General features: G+C 44.8%; 1 protein-coding gene and 1 non-coding gene across 4 annotated transcripts; both read left to right on the forward strand.

The window, feature by feature from the left end:
* Positions 1–10,532: 10,532 nt before the first annotated feature.
* LOC138926111 (male-specific sperm protein Mst84Dd) lies at positions 10,533–13,097 on the forward strand. Of its 3 annotated transcripts, none has more exons than XR_011442473.1 (2): positions 10,533–11,530; positions 12,525–13,097. XR_011442473.1 is itself a non-coding variant. In XM_070278842.1 (2 exons), exon 2 carries the CDS (start codon positions 11,597–11,599, stop codon positions 11,747–11,749), a length of 153 nt encoding a protein of 50 aa, XP_070134943.1. In that variant the 5' UTR covers positions 11,374–11,530; positions 11,583–11,596; the 3' UTR covers positions 11,750–11,894. The 3 variants fall into 3 exon arrangements, 2 of the variants coding, with proteins under 2 accessions (XP_070134943.1, XP_070134944.1); XM_070278842.1 differs by lacking the exon at positions 12,525–13,097 and adding an exon at positions 11,583–11,894 and having other exon boundaries at positions 11,374–11,530; XM_070278843.1 differs by lacking the exon at positions 12,525–13,097 and adding an exon at positions 11,571–11,894 and having other exon boundaries at positions 11,378–11,530.
* Positions 13,098–14,616: 1,519 nt separating this feature from the next.
* Positions 14,617–15,164, forward strand: LOC108125035 (uncharacterized). The gene is made up of 2 exons (XR_011442492.1): positions 14,617–14,781; positions 14,845–15,164. It is a non-coding gene; the product is annotated as an uncharacterized protein (transcript).
* Positions 15,165–17,661: the final 2,497 nt, after the last annotated feature.

A 17,661-nucleotide genomic window follows, 5' to 3' on the forward strand; every position in this document is an offset into this window, starting at 1 on the left:
AGATGAAGTGCGATTTGCATAATTCAAAGTGAATGGAGTAACTGCCGAGCAGATTGGCTTTTCGATTCGACGACGGTCACTAAATTAGTACTCGGAACTTTCTCGCATCGAGTCTCGTACTGAGCCATTTAGCAAGTAACCATTTTTAGGCTTATTAAGTCGGAAAAGCATTAGGCCCAAATTAGCTGCAATCGCAATTACCTTTCCCTTTGGCCGATTGCCTTCAGACTTACTGCCATGGCAGTAAGTCGAGCCTGTAGCCGCTAATTTGATCGAAATTCGCACAAAATGAACATCCCTTTCACCACCTTGCTCACCCAGCTTCCTTACTTTCGCCTCCAATAGACTCTTCGATGGTTATTCTAATGCAAATACGATTGAACCGTTTATCAAATGTTTCCTGGTTACCTTGAACACCGCCGAGAACACAAAAGGGGACACAAAACAGGCAGGGCCAACAATGGCAGGGCCACAGAATCACAACACCACTAAATCAACAACCACAACAAGCCACCCTGTCCCGCAAAGGAAAGAGATAGGAAAATTGGCGAACTCCGAGCCGGGAAATCGCCGGGAAGGAAAAATTCGCAAGCCGAAAATCAGATTGTGTAAAGTCGAGTTAAGTATCCTTTATGGGGTTCGTTGAGCAGGGCGCAGGATTAGGATATGGGTAACATGTTTGCCTAATACTTGCTGGGCCACACCCCTCTTTCAGGTCCCTCCCCCGTCGCCACCCTTGCCATTGTTGCCCCTGATTACGTAATGGCTCGGCACTTGATGATTGTTCTGCGGCGGCATGAAATTGATGTTTTTGCCAATTTCGCAATTGAATTGCAATCAAAGCGATGACGTGAAATAGAAAACCCCCCGAAAGGCTCACGCAGGGGTGCTGCTCACTTTGCCGGGGGATGGGATGGGATGCCGGAGAAAGTCCTTGCCAAAATCCGAGGACACGACAATGCAAAAGTGAAAGCCAAACTAAATTAGGGTAAGGCTGATGCTTTCCTTCCCTGTTCCTCTTATTTTTTTCGCAAACCTCGAGGGGGAGGGCTCGTCGTTTAGTTTATTGGCTGCCCGGCCGGGTGGGAGGCTAGAGGGTGGAAGGTGGAGACTAGAGGGTGTGTGTTTGTTTACGTTCAGCGGGTGTGCGAAGTTGCGTGTCATAAATTTTTGTTCCCAGAATAAATTTGCACGCCGACAAAGCAGGAGAGCTCACTTCCCGCTTTCTCCGCCTCCCGGGGGCCGGGGCCGTGGGCGGGGCAGCATGCGGCGCCTGTCAACGCTCATGGTTATAAAGGGAATTGGTCTTGTATCTCTGAGGTATTATTATCTGATTGTCATACAATCCGCGTCTCAGGGAATGGGACTTGATCTTTCGGAAAAGCGCAAGACGAGCTCCAGTCTTACATCATGCTTACGGAACTTGGCTAATTTCAAAACAGACTGTTTACATATTGATGGACAATAAACAGGTTCTCAGGCCTCTGAGTTGAAGCTGGAGGATCTTGTTCACACCACTTCTGGCTCGCTACAAGTGGCGCTACACAGGCCCTGCCAAAAATTGCATCGGCGAGCACAAGCTGGAAGATTATCATCCATTATGAGGGTTCCAAGGTGAGCCCTTCCAGCTCAAGCTTACGTATTGCATTCTTATAAAAAATTGTATTCTTATAAAAATGTTTGTTTACTACGTGACCGGTGAGAGCGGTCTGCTGCTGATCCCCCAACCGCGATACACACGCGAGCCCGGCCAGCACTTCTCCTTCGCAGTGACCAGATGATCTACATGAGGCCCAGACTCCCGACTGAAGCAACACGTTGGGCTCAGAGTTCAATTAAGTCGACTCCCGCGCCCCGTGCCCGCTCCGACTCATATGGATTTGCATTGGTCACGTTTTGGAGCGTGTAATATTTTAACCTTTCCTTATTTTCCCGCAGCTTATCGTTGATACTTTACAAATAAGTACAAATATGGATTTGATGATGGGATGGGGACTTTTGGGGAGCTCAAGGGCCGAAGTCAGAGCCAGAGCCAGAGCAAATAAAAAATTTTTATATTCCTCGGCAAATTATTGTGAAAAACCAAACAAATTTCGCACACCAAGAGGCAATTTTTATTGCCGGCCAACCCTAGCTGGTTCCCGGCTCTTGAAAGCTACCGTTTATTTCCGGCTCTTTAATTTAACGGCTCTGCTAGACTCTCCCCAGGCCCCCCGGAATAAGTGACCTGGGTCAACCTGCTGAAATGTTGGCAGAAACCGGTCTGGAGGCATTGCCATTGTGATTTCCCACCTTAATTGATTTGCGGCCGCTGCCAGGAGCAGCAGAGAAACCAGCAACTAGGATAGCCCTTGCCCTGCTTTGCCCTCCGTCCCTCCATCCCCAGACGACCCCGAGGCAGCCACCCCTACGAACAATCGACACCCCTCCACGAGGGATTTTTTTTTTATTATGATTGTCGACCTCTTGTTGCCGCTACCGAAAATGAAAACGAAAACGAAACTGACCTTTGCTGCCGACCCGTGTCCATGTCCGTTCGTTTGTTTGTGCGGTCAGCCAAGCCGCCGCTGCCATGGACATTGGCTGACCTTTGGCTGTCACCGTTCCCCTCCCCTCGTTCCCTTTTTCCATATTCCCCTAGCCCTTTCTGCCCTCCACTCGTGTTGTGGGTCAATTTCTGATTAAGTTGTAATTTGCAGAGGAAATAAAAGTGCTGAAGAAGGGCTCGCCCGAACCGGTTTCGTAAGAATAAATATGCGGATGTGGCCTAAGTGGTGTTAAATACCGGCTCGTGATTGAGCTAATTGAGTATGAAGAAGGGTCATCCCATCCATATTCCTTATGGATGATGCTTGTTTGAGATTCTAAGATTTAGCACCTCAGCAGTTCAAGGTCAAGTTGCGAAACTATAGCACCTCAAAGTGCAAAGGCAAGAAATCCACTGAGAAGCATCCAATTTACATGCCAGTGAGAAGGGGAACACCACCAGAACCCGTCAACAGCATGGCTCTGTTGGGCCAATTTCGGGCAAAACGTGCAGAAAGCGTTTGCAAAACGATTACACCGTATAATGCGCCCTGATCCAAATATGCATCGTAAATTGTGCGGCTCCAAAGGCAGACCCCGACCTCCAGCTCGGTCCAGCACCCAGTATGTGTGGCATATGTCGGTGATTGCAGTATCTCTCTGGCACTGCGGCACTCGCCATGATTCCCTGGAAACAATTGCATTCGAGCACGCATCGAATGCAGAGTAATTTTTAATAACACGTGAAATCAGTCACTACGTGAACCAGTCGAAAGCCAAACTTGAGGATTCTCTAGCGCCGACCCGTCTTCTACACTTCTGATCTTCCCTCGCCCGGGTCTGGTGCTTCAAACCAAACCCACCAAGTGCCATGTTGACATTTCACGCATTTGACAGTTTAGAGGAGTCGCAGGACTGAGACCGCTAACAAGGACACTGGCAAACACCAGCTCAGCACAAAGAAAACAGTTTTTCCAGTGGTTTTTCCACGACATTGCGAAAATTTGCAAATCCCAGGCACACGTCAAGGGTAAGAGGGTGCTGGGTACTGGGTGGGTGGTGGTGGTGGTTGATGGCTTGTATATGTGCAGATTTTGGTTGGCTGCACACACTTTTTGCCCTCGAGTCCTCGGGGCCAGGACTCGCCCCCGTGCTCCCTTGTGCCAAAATGTTTTTATTGGAATTTTATTTTATTTCATTGGATTTTGATGGTTTCATTGTCTGACGGGAAAGCGAGTACCCTGTAATGGAGTCACTGCGTCACTGCAGCCGAAATGCGTATGCAAATTTTATGTGACTTTTGCGGGGGTTTCGGCAATGCCCCGGGCTCGGATTTAGATTGGATGAGGGGAATCCGCGAACGGGTGGGTTGGCGTGTGACACTGGGGGGAGGTCGCTGGCGTTTTGTTTGTTGTTATAAAAAATTATATGCGCACTCACCGAGTGTATTGCAGTGCCTGACGTTTACGGCTAATGAAGTCAATTGCTGTCATTTATCTTTTCGATGGACTTTGCAAGAGGGTAGCTGCTCATACATGCACCGCACGATTTTGCCGCGAGTTAGTAACAAGGCTAGAGTTAGCATAGCAGAGATTACTGTACAATTCCAAGGAATGTCAGTTAGCAAGCCACTAGTTGCCGCTACTCTCCGGCCAAATATCCGCACTTTGTAATGCAATTTCCCGTCTGGCCTACACCATGTGGGCGTGAAATTGCCAATCACCCGGATTAATTGCCCCCTGATAGCAGAGGTTCCTGAACTGCCAATTGGCTTCGGGGGCTCACTTTGTGGGTTCAAGTGCGCGTGCTCAAATAAATCATTTCCCTGACTCGAGTGTCTGATCCATTGCCGATCTCATTTCAAGTGCAAAAAGGCCGCAAACTAAGGAGCGAACTGGGAAAGCGCAATTGTGGGTGTTGCAACCAGAAACTATGGTCGTGAAGGTTCTGGGCAGGCGTGAGGTGCCCGGGAGTTGGCAGGGAGTTGGCCAAGTGAAAGCCAGAGCTTGTGGTGCGAAGGATAACAGTTTGGGCACCGGAAAAACAATGCAATCGACTAGGCTTCAGCTCTGGGCATTCCATCTGCCAGCCAAGATTTTTGCGCCGATCTTGGCTTACTGGCGCTGTCCAGGCTATCAATGAATAAGGTTAAAATAATAATGCAAAGTTCGTCTGGTCAGGGGCCCTAGCTAGGAGGCTTAGAAGTCGCCTTAGCCCTACTAAGATGACTTCTAGAAGCGAAGCCAGCCAACTCATCTCGGGGAAACAGTTTTAAAGTGTTGCCGAAAAATACCGCACGAACACGTCGAGCATCATTTAAGAAGCCAAATGACCCCAGGGCTCCCTCTGACCGCAACTGAAGTGCGGTCCCAGTGAGCACCGGCTGGACATGGGCACTGGCACTAAATGGGCACTGGAATTCACAACTCAATGCCTGCTCGGACCCCAGTGATGATGATAAAACCCTCCTAACAAGCCTTTCTGCAACAGCTTCCTCTCTGCCGACCGACGCATACAAATATTATTTTTGAGGCTGGTCAGTTCGGGTTTCGTGCCAGGCAGGCATCGATGCCTCCGCCAAGATATCATCGCTGCAGAACTTGCAACTTCCTCCTTAAGCCTTCAAGAGTCTGGAGCTCGAGCTTGAGGAGTAGGTGTGGGTGCGGGTTTAGTTTTGGCCAACTGCGTAGCTGGATGTGAAGTCTGCCCGAAGTCCGAGCCACGCTTATTGTGAGTGTTTTGGCAAATTCGTTAAATAGCACTTCAGATCCTTTGATAAATTCAAGTCTTGAGTTGGTTTGCTCTAATGTTGCTCTAATAGCGACTAGACTAGAACTCATTTTATAAATTACGAAAGCGAAAAGGTAATGGTCAGAGCTATTTTTAATATATTCTCCAACAGACTTCCTTCTTTTTATCGTAAAACGAAACAATTTAACAATTTATCTTGTCCTATATTTGTCAGATTGGCAAATGTTATACGTTCCCGACCTTGTATCTTCGAGTACTTTCATCCTAAATCAAAATGTGGCCATGTGAAATACGATTCAATTTTCGAAAATTTTCAAAGGGGTAACATCGCAATTTTGGGCAAAAATTTTAATCCTTCCATATTTTGTATATTTTGATGCAGATCGAAGGAGCTTAAAATCTTGATAAATCTCATAAATGACATGCCTCTTCCAAATCGGATCAAATTTGGCTGAAATATTCGCCAAAAAGTACGCCAAATGTTAAATTTTGGCCAAAATCCATTCCCACATGGCCAACACCATATTTAGGGAGATTTTTTGAGATCTTAGTATAATATCTTTGCCAATATATGTCCGATTGCAAAATGTTATACCTTCCCGATCTTTTATCTTCAAGTACTTTCAGCCTAAATCAAAATCTGGCAATGTGAAATCCGACCAGATTTTTGAAAATTTTCAAAGGGGTAACATCATCATTTTGGCCAATTTTCCCATATTTTCTATATTTTGATGCCATTCGGAGGAGCTTGAAACCCCGATTCATAAATGACACGCCTTTTTTTAAATCGGTTGCGATTTGTCTGAAATATTGACTAAAAAGTACCTGAAAAGGTAAACTTTGGCCAAAGTATTCTATATGGTTATAGACTATATGTATATGGCTTGTACTGGAAACCATACCTAGTATCGAAAACCTACCACCTCGTGGAAAAGTCAAATTTAGCCCAGCCACCCATTGCAGACCATTGTTCTGTTTACATGCAATAAAAATTAAGGTGAATGAAGAAGGATCGAAGTGCGTAGATGAAAATAAATTGTCTTTGGCAACAGTGGGACACGCAGGGCCCACAATCAACTAAAAGCCATTGTCGTACACGGTGGCATCCAATTGAAAACAAAGAGACGGCAACGAAAACGAATCGTGGGGGCTGTGTGGCAACAGGAATTGAAAAATCCTTCACCTTCGCTTTATACAAATGACGCCCCGAGAGACCAGGCTGGAGGAAAGGCAAGACGTGGATCTGGGATAAGTTTTAAAAAGTGTATGTACTTCGTACATTTACATAAGCATCTAGATTCTAGAGTGTGTTTGAACAGAGCCCGGTCGGCTGCGGAGCGGGGAAATCATTTACATGTGGCTGGGGCATTAGAGGAACGTGGAGGGATGATTATTAAATGGGTGGCATGTTTAACTATAAAACGCACGCGACGAGGATGGGTGTCCGGGGGTGGGTTGGGTGCAAATGAAGGACAGACGGAGCTTCGCAAGATGCTGTCCGGAGACCGGAGAAGGGCACAGACGCAGAGCTCTCCGAGCGAATGGACACAAACAAGGAGTCCTAAGGGAAGGGAGTGCGTGAGGTGGTGGCTCGGCTGTGCGGCCAGAGGAGGAGGTGCCCCTCAAGTGGGTTTCACAGAAGCACAAGGCAAAGCAGGCACTGAATTATGCAAAAGATTTACGCGCTGCCTTCTGACGGCCGGAAAACTTTTGGGGTGCTGTCCCCCAGTCGTCCTTCGCATTGAGTACATTTTTTTTTTTCAGCCGGACGCGTATGACAGTTATACACTCACAGAAAGAAAAACACTCTCCAGATGGCTGGGACACGGATCTGGCAGAACAAGCCGCCAATTTGTAGGCAACAAAGCCAGGGATTACCGCAGAAAGTGCTCAGCAGGCCTCTGACCAGGTGACAAGGCATTTGTAGGCTCTGGGGATGGAGCTCATTGGGCAGTTAATCATTTCGATGGAGTCGCTGATCCTTGCCAGAATCCAATCCACTCAAGGCCCATGTGTCAGACTGAAACGACCAAGAAGATGATCGTGCCCAGTCTCTTCGAGAACCAATTTCTTTCATTTAAAACCTAAAACTTTTCCCATATCAATACTCGCAGCGCAACAATCACTCAACGTAGAGCTCTGTGGCGCCTAGCGGTCAAAAATCAATATTGAACTCCGCACCGGGCCAGGGATTCGTGAACCGAAATTCATAGGAAATAAATCGCATGCGATAGAAATGAGCGTTGAATTCTTTTATTATTTATTAAAAGGCAGCCAGCCAGGTCTGCCAATTCGCGGGGAATATGCAAAAAGCCTTTGATCGAAGCCGCGTCCAGAGAGGAATCCCCTTTGATCCCGAAGACGGACACACGACTCAGGTAGGCAGGCCGGCAGGCAGGCAGGCAGGTACGAGAAACCACAGGGCGAAAATCGCTGAAATATTTCAATTAACTTAAAGTGCGCCGCCGAAGTGGAGGAGAAGCCGCCTGGCCATGAGGAGCCGGTGCCTCAGAATCGGAGAATAGCAGAATTGCAGAATCGCAGCACCGCAGGATCGGGACTTGGCGTCGACAATAAACAATGTTTTGACAAATCGCTGAAAATTGAGTGCGCAAAATTATTATTTTCAATTTAAAAATCAAAAGCAGGGATCTGCTCCCCGGAGCACTGTGTGTGCATCAGTCCGGTAACGATATATGGGTATTAAATTTTGCCGCCTTACCTTTGCTCACGGCGAGGCAAGGCATTGGCAAGTACCGTCTTGTGGATGATCCGGGCACTGGTCCCATGCACCGTGGGGCTGCTAATGATTTCAAATTAAGAATTTAATACCGAGAGATCGCCATCCCATATGATTGCATCGATGGGCTATACGTATTGGGGAAAACTACATGCTCCTCATAGGCGCGGGCCATCGAAGTAAATCAGGCGAAACAATTGGCGGAGCTGGTTAGCCATTAGCAAGTGCAAGGAACCACTGCTCTCTTGGGGGCCTGACCCCTGGAATAGCTTCACGCCTGCCAGGCAGACAACAGAAGTTGCTCTGGCAGCTTCGCAGCGACTACGCCCACTTCAATCAAATTTTTTGATTGGATTGTTTCGGGAGCAAGTCGTCATTAAATCAAATATCATAATTATATAAACAGCTAACGTGCGGGAGAAAGGTCTTTCGAGCAGCGGCTACGCCTTGTCCAACTCAAGCCTTTGGCTAGAGGAGCTGTATCCCACCTTTTTGATTAAAATCGAAAATCTAAAATCTAAAATCTTCGGTATCCGTATCGATAACTGGAGGGCATTCTGCCGAAGCTGGCCTCGAATGGCTCGAAACTAGGCTTCGAATGTTCACACATTCACTGAGCAGAACGGAGCTGGCCGGAGCCGGAGCAGAGCCGGTGAACTGCGATAGGAATAGGAGTGACTGCCAAGTGGCAGCAAATCAGTGGGTAAACTGAACGTTAACGTTAACCTGATTACGGTTATTAGAGCCTATAAGAACGATGGCATGGAGCGCGGAAATACGCATCGCAGTGCCGCAGGGAGGGATGGTCGCTCCGGTCAGGACGAGCCCCGCTGATCCGTGGCGCGAACTATTGAAGTGTAAGAGAGTACACATTATGCTGATTATAATCAGCGGTGCCAGCGGAGGTGAATGATTGCGGAGACTCTGCAAGAAGTGAGCACAAGTGCAGCTCATTAGCCTGTAACGGTAAGGAGCTGGCGACCCATCCAGGAAAATCGATAAAGTTAAAGGAAACGACGTACGGGAGGACTGCCCTCGCCGCAGACTCAGCTCTCCTTTCAGCATGTTAATGAGTGGAATGAACTCTGTGTCCGGAGTCCGGACTGTCCGGGACGACTTCTTCATCCTTGAGACGAGGGAAATTCCGGCTGCAGAGAGAGCAGAGAGCGATTCGAAATTGGTTTAAAAATTGTAGGAAACCTTTCCTTTGGGGTGGGACATGGTGGGTTGGAAAGTCTTTTGTGTTAAATTCCAAGTAGCTTGATCCTAAAACTGGCAGGGAACTATAGCATAGGGTATCCTGAGATGCGGCTTTGTTTCTCGTCCGCTCGCAATATGCAAATGGCATAAATGACAATGTCAAGTTCTCCAGATTCTTCGTGTGTATGGGTCCTGGAAATAAAAAATATGTCTAAATGCGTACGCCTGAGTAAAAAACAAATATCAAGTGAAAAAAAAAGTGCTATGCGTACACAAAAAAGGGAAATTGCGTCCCCTTGCTGGGGGAACACACACCAAACACATAATACAAAATACAAAACACAACTCACAAAACAGCCCGTGTGTATACGTTTGTCTGCGTAAAAATGGAAAAAAATTACGGGCTGTAATTATGCAAATTAGTCCTGAGTCTGTAGCTCAGTGCGAGCCGAATGCGCGACAGCCGCGAATATGTAGGTCCTGGGGCAGGAAACCAGCTACAGCTATAGCTACAGAATCACCGAAAGTATTCCTTCGAATATTTACGCAGCACAACACGCACACTCATTAATTTTCATCAATGGGAAAGCGAACCTAAGCCGCAGCTTAGAGCGGCGAATGTGAATTTTGTTTCTAATTTTTTTTTTTTGCATATACATACATATATCCTGGAAATCCAGGCCAGCCAATGACAGCAGGGAGCTCTCGAATGTGCTGCGCATCATTAATTTTTAGAGCTTAGCCAGATGACAAGCCCGAACAACAAGCGCGCCCGGCCAACACAAAAAATGAATCGATCCCAAGATGATGTTCAAAGCCACAATCGTATCTCTAGTTGAGCTTCAACGCCCCAATCCTGTTTGTTGATATGAAAGAAATAATAAATTTAAATAAAATAAAAGCAGCGGAGCATTCACTATGACAGCCAGAGGCGGGAACTACGGACGAAAATCCCTGAAACTCGGGGCGTCCTGACGGTTGCCTAAGCCGATCCACGGAAAACTCAACCATCAGCAGTCATCTGCGGCAAGAAGGAGACAGTTTGTGGAGAGTTTTGCATATTTATGATTTTCAAGGATTTGTTGTTGACGCCAAAAAAAGGAAAGCAGGAATAAACAAATGCACTGGACGGAAAGGGTAGCAGTACGATTATAAGTATACACACTTAATGTTAAAACATAAGAGGATTCTTTAACATTGCCGTCCAAAAAATATAAAATCGACTTAATCATTATTCTAGCTTGTAGCTTTTGGGGCATGGCACTCACATATCGACCGACCAAAATCTACATTTCTACCACCAAAATCACGCATTTCCGGCACGTATGGCACTTCCGGCCAAGCTCATGTCGAACAGCATGTGCTTCCGTCTCGTTTCTTTTCCGCCTCGCGCTGTCTCGCTCTCTTTGACAGATCAGGACCAAAGGAAAATGTTAACTCATTTGCTAGGAAAATGACTTTTTAATATGCGACACACTTTGGCCACTGAGCCGGGCGAGTCCGATTTGAATATTTATTAAGAGTCCAAGGTCCAGGCCGGAGAAGTACGCATGAGAGTCCTTGAGTGGCCAAGACCCAGGCGGAAGTGCGTAGCGGTCATTAGGCTGAACATTACTTTCGCTGCCCCAAGGACGCGTGCCAAGTGCGGGCTCGCTAAATGGTCAAGTGGTGGTCATTCCCCATTCACGTTTACCACATGAGGTCGGGCCACGCACGAATGGTAGAAGGGACTTATTCCGTGGTATATGGCCGGTAAAGGATATATGTCCTGGTATATGGCTAAGTTTTTGTTTAGCCAGTGCCGTTGATTTGCATAAGTGTCGCGGGGTGATTAGGTTGGCAGGACTATTTGGAAATTAATGAAAACTAACGCATGGAGCGCGTGCTGGTTTATGTGGGTATCGCCTTATTCCATAAATGGATTTCTGATGGCAAACGGAAACTGCCTTACAAATGATTCAGCCACAAAAAATGCCGAATTTGTAAATGTACAATATAATATTCATCAACATTACAAAGAATGGGAAACGTGGTGGCTGAGCAGGTGTATTTCTTCCGATTATGATACTCGGCAGAACAAACTTAGTTTTTTGAGTAAAAATTTGAATCACATGAGCATTGCTTTTTTTTTGTCATGTGTCAAATTCAGGTATGTGTTGAGCTCCGGGAATATATTCAGTCTTACTCCATCCTTTATTCAAGCAACACCTAAATTTTTATTGTCTTGGTCCGGTGTTTTTATTTGTTTTGGATATTTTTTGGATTTCTCGCAAGAAATTATTTCATAAAATTTTAAGTATATTTTAGTGAAAAGTAAGTAACTAAAAACTGAAAATTCCTCAGCCAATAAAAGGTTTTCCTACAGCACTTTCATCGATCATGTGTTGCGGATACGGGCCTACAGTGTGCTACCCCTGCTGTAGCCCCTGCTTCAGTGGAAGATGCTTTGCCCCACGATGCGGGTTTTACAGTGGACCATGTGGACCCTGCTGCGGAGGTGGCTGCTGTAGTAGCTGTGGACCATCTTGCTAGGATGACCATCAACCTATACTATCTCCGGGGAGAGCTGGCTAAAACAGAGTCCTGGCGAAATATATTTTTCCACTCATTCTCAAGCACACAAGAAAATGTAACCATAAAGATCAGGCTTAATAAAGGATATGTAAAATGACTATAATCTCTGTGTTCACAATAGTTGTTGGTCAACCGAGGGGCCTTTATGTAAAATAGCTTTTTTTCGTGGGTGGGTCGTGGAGTTATTAGGTTGGAAATTTATTAAAAACTAACGCATAGGGAGTATGGGGTTGGTTATGAGGGAATCCCTTTAATGTAAAAATAATTGTTTTTTGAGTGGAAAAAAGCTTAAAAAAGTAAAGATGATCCGAATATTCTTGTAGATGTTTTTTAAAAAATAAGGTACCCATATATATTTAAATAAGGCATAACTCAGCGACAACTGTGTGATAGACTGAATCTGATAGACTACTTTATGCCTGAATGAGTTAAATGATTTAACAAGCTAACACTTGTATTAGTAAAAAATTTGCATCACATGGGCCTTGCTTTTTTTATCTTCTGTCATATACAGGAAGGTGTGGAACGCTTGGAATATCATCAGTCTTACTTCATCCTTTATTCAAGCAACACCTAAATTTGTTAGTGTCTCGATTCAGTGTTTTCATTTGTTTTGGATATATTTTTTTGAAATTAATTATTTCATAAAATTTAAGTTTCTTTTAGTAAAAGTGAGTTCAAAAAAAAAATATTAAAAAAAAAATATCCCATAAATAATATTAAATTCCTTCAGCTCTTGCATCAATCATGTGTTGCGGATACGGACCTACAGTGTGCTACCCCTGCTGTAGCCCCTGCTTCAGTGGACGATGCTTTGCCCCACGCTGCGGGTTTTACAGTGGACCATGTGGACCCTGCTGCGGAGGTGGCTGCTGCAGTAGCTGTGGACCATCTTGCTAGGATAACCGTCTACCTATTCTTTCTGCGAGGATAGAATCCGAGACCTGGCGAAACGCACTCCACTCGTTCTTTAGCACACAAGAATATGTGAATACAAAAATCAGGCTTAATAAAGGATATGTGCAATGACTATAATCTCTTCGTTTATAATAACTATTAGTCCACCCACACAGTTCTAAACCACAGGGCCCAGTCAAGTGGAGTACCTTAAGCATTTACTGGATCGATTCTGCACCATTCTGCATCAAAATCCTGAGACAAAATATTTTTCAGATTTTTTGTCCATTTTTCGTGATGGGATCCCTTGAAAATGAGTTTTCCCCTATAGGCCCCACTACGATAGCTATATCTTCGCCAATTCTTATCCGATTCCCAAGCGGAGTATCTTAAACGATTTCTGGATCGATTCTGCACCATTCTGCATCAAAATCCTGAGACAAAATATTTTTCAAATTTTTTGTCCATTTTTCGTGATGGGATCCCTTGAAAATGGGTTTTCCCCTATAGGCCCCACTATGATAGCTATATCTTCGCCAATTCTTATCCGATTCCCAAGCGGAGTATCTTAAACGATTTCTGGGTCGATTCTGCACCATTCGGCATCAAAATCCTGAGACAAAATATTTTTCAGATTTTTTGTCCATTTTTCGTGATGGGATCCACTGTGATGGCTATATCTTCGCCAATTCTTATCCGATTCTCAAGCGGAGTATTTTGAACGATTTCTGGATCGATTCTGCACCATTCTGCATCAAAATCCTGAGACAAAATATTTTTCAGATTTTTTGTACATTTTTCGTTATGGGATCCCTTCAAAATAGGTTTTCCCCTATAGGCCCACTGTGATGGCTATATCTTCGCCAATTCTTATCCGATTCTCAAGCGGAGTATTTTGAACGATTTCTGGATCGATTCTGCACCATTCTGCATCAAAATCCTGAGACAAAATATTTTTCAGATTTTTTGTCCATTTTTCGTGATGGTATCCCTTAAAAATGGGTTTTCCCCTATAGGCCCCACTATGATAGCTATATCTTCCCCAATTTTTATCCGATTCTCAAGCGGAGTATCTTAAACGGTTTCTGGATCGATTCTGCACCATTCTGCATCAAAATCCTGAGACAAAATATTTTTCAGATTTTTTGTCCATTTTTGGTGATGGGATCCCTTGAAAATGGGTTTTCCCCTATAGGCCCCACTATGATAGCTATATCTTCCCCAATTTTTATCCGATTCTCAAGCGGAGTATCTTAAACGATTTCTGGATCGATTCTGCACCATTCTGCATCAAAATCCTGAGACAAAATATTTTTCAGATTTTTTGTCCATTTTTCGTGATGGGATCCTTTGAAAATGGGTTTTCCCCTATAGGCCCCACTATGATAGCTATATCTTCCCCAATTTTTATCCGATTCTCAAGCGGAGTATCTTAAACGATTTCTGGATCGATTCTGCACCATTCTGCATCAAAATCCTGAGACAAAATATTTTTCAGATTTTTTGTCCATTTTTCGTGATGGGATCCCTTGAAAATGGGTTTTGCCCTATAGGGCCCACTGTGATGGCTATATCTTCACCAATTCTTATCCGATTCTCAAGCGGAGTATCTTAAACGATTTCTGGATCGATTCTGCACCATTCTGCATCAAAATCCTGAGACAAAATATTTTTCAGATTTTTTGTCCATTTTTCGTGATCCCTTGAAAATGGGTTTTCCCCTATAGGGCCCACTGTGATGGCTATATCTTCACTAATTCTTATCCGATTCTTAAGCGGAGTAGCTTAAACGATTTCTGCACCATCATTTCTTGATTTCTTGCATCAAAATCCTGTGAAAAAAAAAATGAAAATAAAAAGTCTGAATATTCTTACATGAATAAACAATTTACATCACATGGGCTTTGCTTTTTTTTTTGTCTTCTGTCAAATATAGGAAGGTGTGGAACGCTTGGAATTACATCAGTCTTACTTCATCCTTTATTCAAGCAACACCTAAATTTGTTAGTGTCTTGATTCAGTGTTTTCATTTGTTTTGGATATATTTTTTTGAAATTAATTATTTCATAAAATTTTAGTTTCTTTTAGTGAAAGTGAGTTCAAAAAAAAATATTTTTTTAAAGTGAGATCCCATAAATAATATTAATTTCCTTCAGCTCTTGCATCAATCATGTGTTGCGGATACGGACCTACAGTGTGCTACCCCTGCTGTAGCCCCTGCTTCAGTGGACGATGCTTTGCCCCACGCTGCGGGTTTTACAGTGGACCATGTGGACCCTGCTGCGGAGGTGGCTGCTGTAGTAGCTGTGGACCATCTTGCTAGGATGACCATCAACCTTTTCTAGGAGAACTCTCCGCGAGGATAACGCTCTAAAACCCATTCCTTGCGCAACGTATTTTCCAGCTTATACGTCGGTACACAGGAATATGTGAATCCAAAAATCAGGCTTAATAAAGGATATGTAAAATGACTCTACACACTCTGCGTTCATAATAGTCTTTGGTCAGCACAACCAGGGGTCAGTTCCAGCACTCTATTAGCCTATCAATTACGCTGCTAATTGCCCAATGACCGCTATAAAACCCCTCTACTTTCTCTACAACTAAATAATGCTAATTTATGCACTGCCCATGGCGTGAAGTCAAACAGAACTATAAAGCCATACAAACACTTCAGAAGTCAGCGGGTCAGCCGTAAACCAGTTGACCCGACTGACCACTCCTGGTCACTTCCGGTTTTAGGGCCCCTTTCCCTCTGCCTGTGGTCAGTGTGAACACGGATAAGCAGGCGTGCTTCGGGGTTGGGTGACAATGCAAACATGACATGATTCGCATTATCACTTATGTCAGTAATTAGCATTTGATTGCCGGAGGGGTGAGCGGTGCTGCTTGACCCTTGGTCAGCGTGAAAATATCCCAGGCAATTGCAGATTGCGGAACGGTAATGATTTTCCTTTCTAGCTAATCGGACGCTCTAATCCTTTATAATAGAGACAATGCACCTCCCACTAAGTGCGCAGATGTCCTGGCCTCCTGGACTGTGGGTGTTTTTTATGGTGATCCATCCATATTATCCACGTCCCCGTCACATCTCTGTCCGCGAGTCGCGTCTGGCAGCGACAGGGGACACATTATTTTAATTTTTCCACAGAAATTTTCTTACATTTACCCTGAAAAGTACCCCAAAACCGAGGGAGAAAAACGCACTCGGAGGGTGGCAACTGGAAGCGAAAATAAAAATTGAAAATCGTAAAAAAGCGATGCTTCAGCAATGGAACATTAAATGAGTCTAAATAATTTATGCCAGCTTTGGCGGGTGGGAGGTACGTGCGTATAGGACAGACTCCGGCGGGCAGTGCAAGGTGGGAGTGGGTTTGGAGCGGGAAAATACCCAGAGCGACATGTGCTCGCATCCCGCTAATTTTTTAAGGTTTTTTTTGGTGGATTTCCATTCTAAAAAAGCCATGGAGAGCACCGGGTCTGGAATACCCTAGGTTTAGAAATGGCATTTGTGACACACATTTTTTTAATAAAAAAACTAAAGGACTTCTCAATGCCACTTTCTCAATTCAATTTCAATTCAAACTTTAGAAACTAACCAAGGGGCCAATATTTTCTACCCTTTTCTAATATTACAGGGTATAACCAGCTTCAACCCCTGCGGCAAGTGGACTCCCCAAATTCCGAAATATTTTAAAATATACTAGACATTTCTCTATGTATTATAGTATATACACTTCACATCCTTAAATGTATGTGTGTTCCAGACATTATTATTTGTTCTCTGGGCTCTTGGTGGCGCGCCCTTAACACATTTTTTAATGCGTTTTCCGGGCCGGCGTGTGTGTGTGTGTGTATTTGCTCATTAAGCAGAAACAAAGTTAAGGAAAGTTTCCTACCATCTTCAGACATTTTTTGTTTCCGTTCTGTTTGCCTTTTTCTTTTGGGGTTTTCCCTGTTTCCTCATTTGACTTTACATGCGCCGCTTTATTTTCCTATTCGGGAAAACAGGGTGTTTTAACTTTGGGAATACTTATTATGAAAAACGCATGAAAATCCCTAGTTTGATGCGGGAAAGAGGTTGAATTATTTTCACCTCGAAGGAACCCCTGTATTTCACGTACTGCCCGACGAACGGGAGCTTCTCTCATTAATTTTTGCTTATCTTGACATTGTAAAATTTTCGTATCCTTGCGACTTGTTTATTTACGTGCTTACTCGCCTGTATTGTCCAGGACCTTCGAGATCTGTTTTGATTCCCGGCGGAGGGGAGCACCATCTCAAAATACAAGAGATTAAATCTTGTCAATAGTCGCCAACGACGAATATTAATCGAGCTCTCCAATCTTAATTACAGAGCCCCACATCCCCGCCCCAGAACCCGTTCCATCGGGCATCTAAATGGGCAGCCGCGCTAACCACATCACAGTAGGCCCGCACTGGGCTGTACATTTTAATAATCTTAATAACAGTAATGCCTCTATCGCCGCCATTATTGGAATCAAAGCCATCGGACTTGCGGCAGCGTCGGGGGCGGAGGAGGACCTCACCGCATCTCCAGCGGGCTGGTGACCGACAAAAGTCAGCCAGGAACTCGACGAAAACTCACAGCATTTTCGCTCGAAAGCCGAGTAATTACGCATTCAAGTAGAAAAAGTTTATCTCTTGTCGAAAATTGAAAAATTTTCATTTCATAAAATGAGATTAAAACGCGAGAGCCCTGGTCGCCGCCGATGGGGCAAGAGGCTGTGGCGACTGAAGAGGTCGGACGGCCTGGGGGAGACGAGACCCATCCCGGGGAGCCGCCGTGAAAGCCGTGCAAACCACAAAACCATGGGAATGGCCAGGCCGAAGGGGGGAAAGGGACACCAGCCGCGAAGGGCTTAAATCTAGAAAGTTTACTGCCAAAATATTTTTAAGAAAATTATAATAACGCAAACGAAGACGGGGAGGAGGGTAGTGGCCGCCAAGGG

This window comes from Drosophila bipectinata, chromosome 2R, assembly GCF_030179905.1.
Source record: "Drosophila bipectinata strain 14024-0381.07 chromosome 2R, DbipHiC1v2, whole genome shotgun sequence".
NCBI lineage: Eukaryota > Metazoa > Arthropoda > Insecta > Diptera > Drosophilidae > Drosophila > Drosophila bipectinata.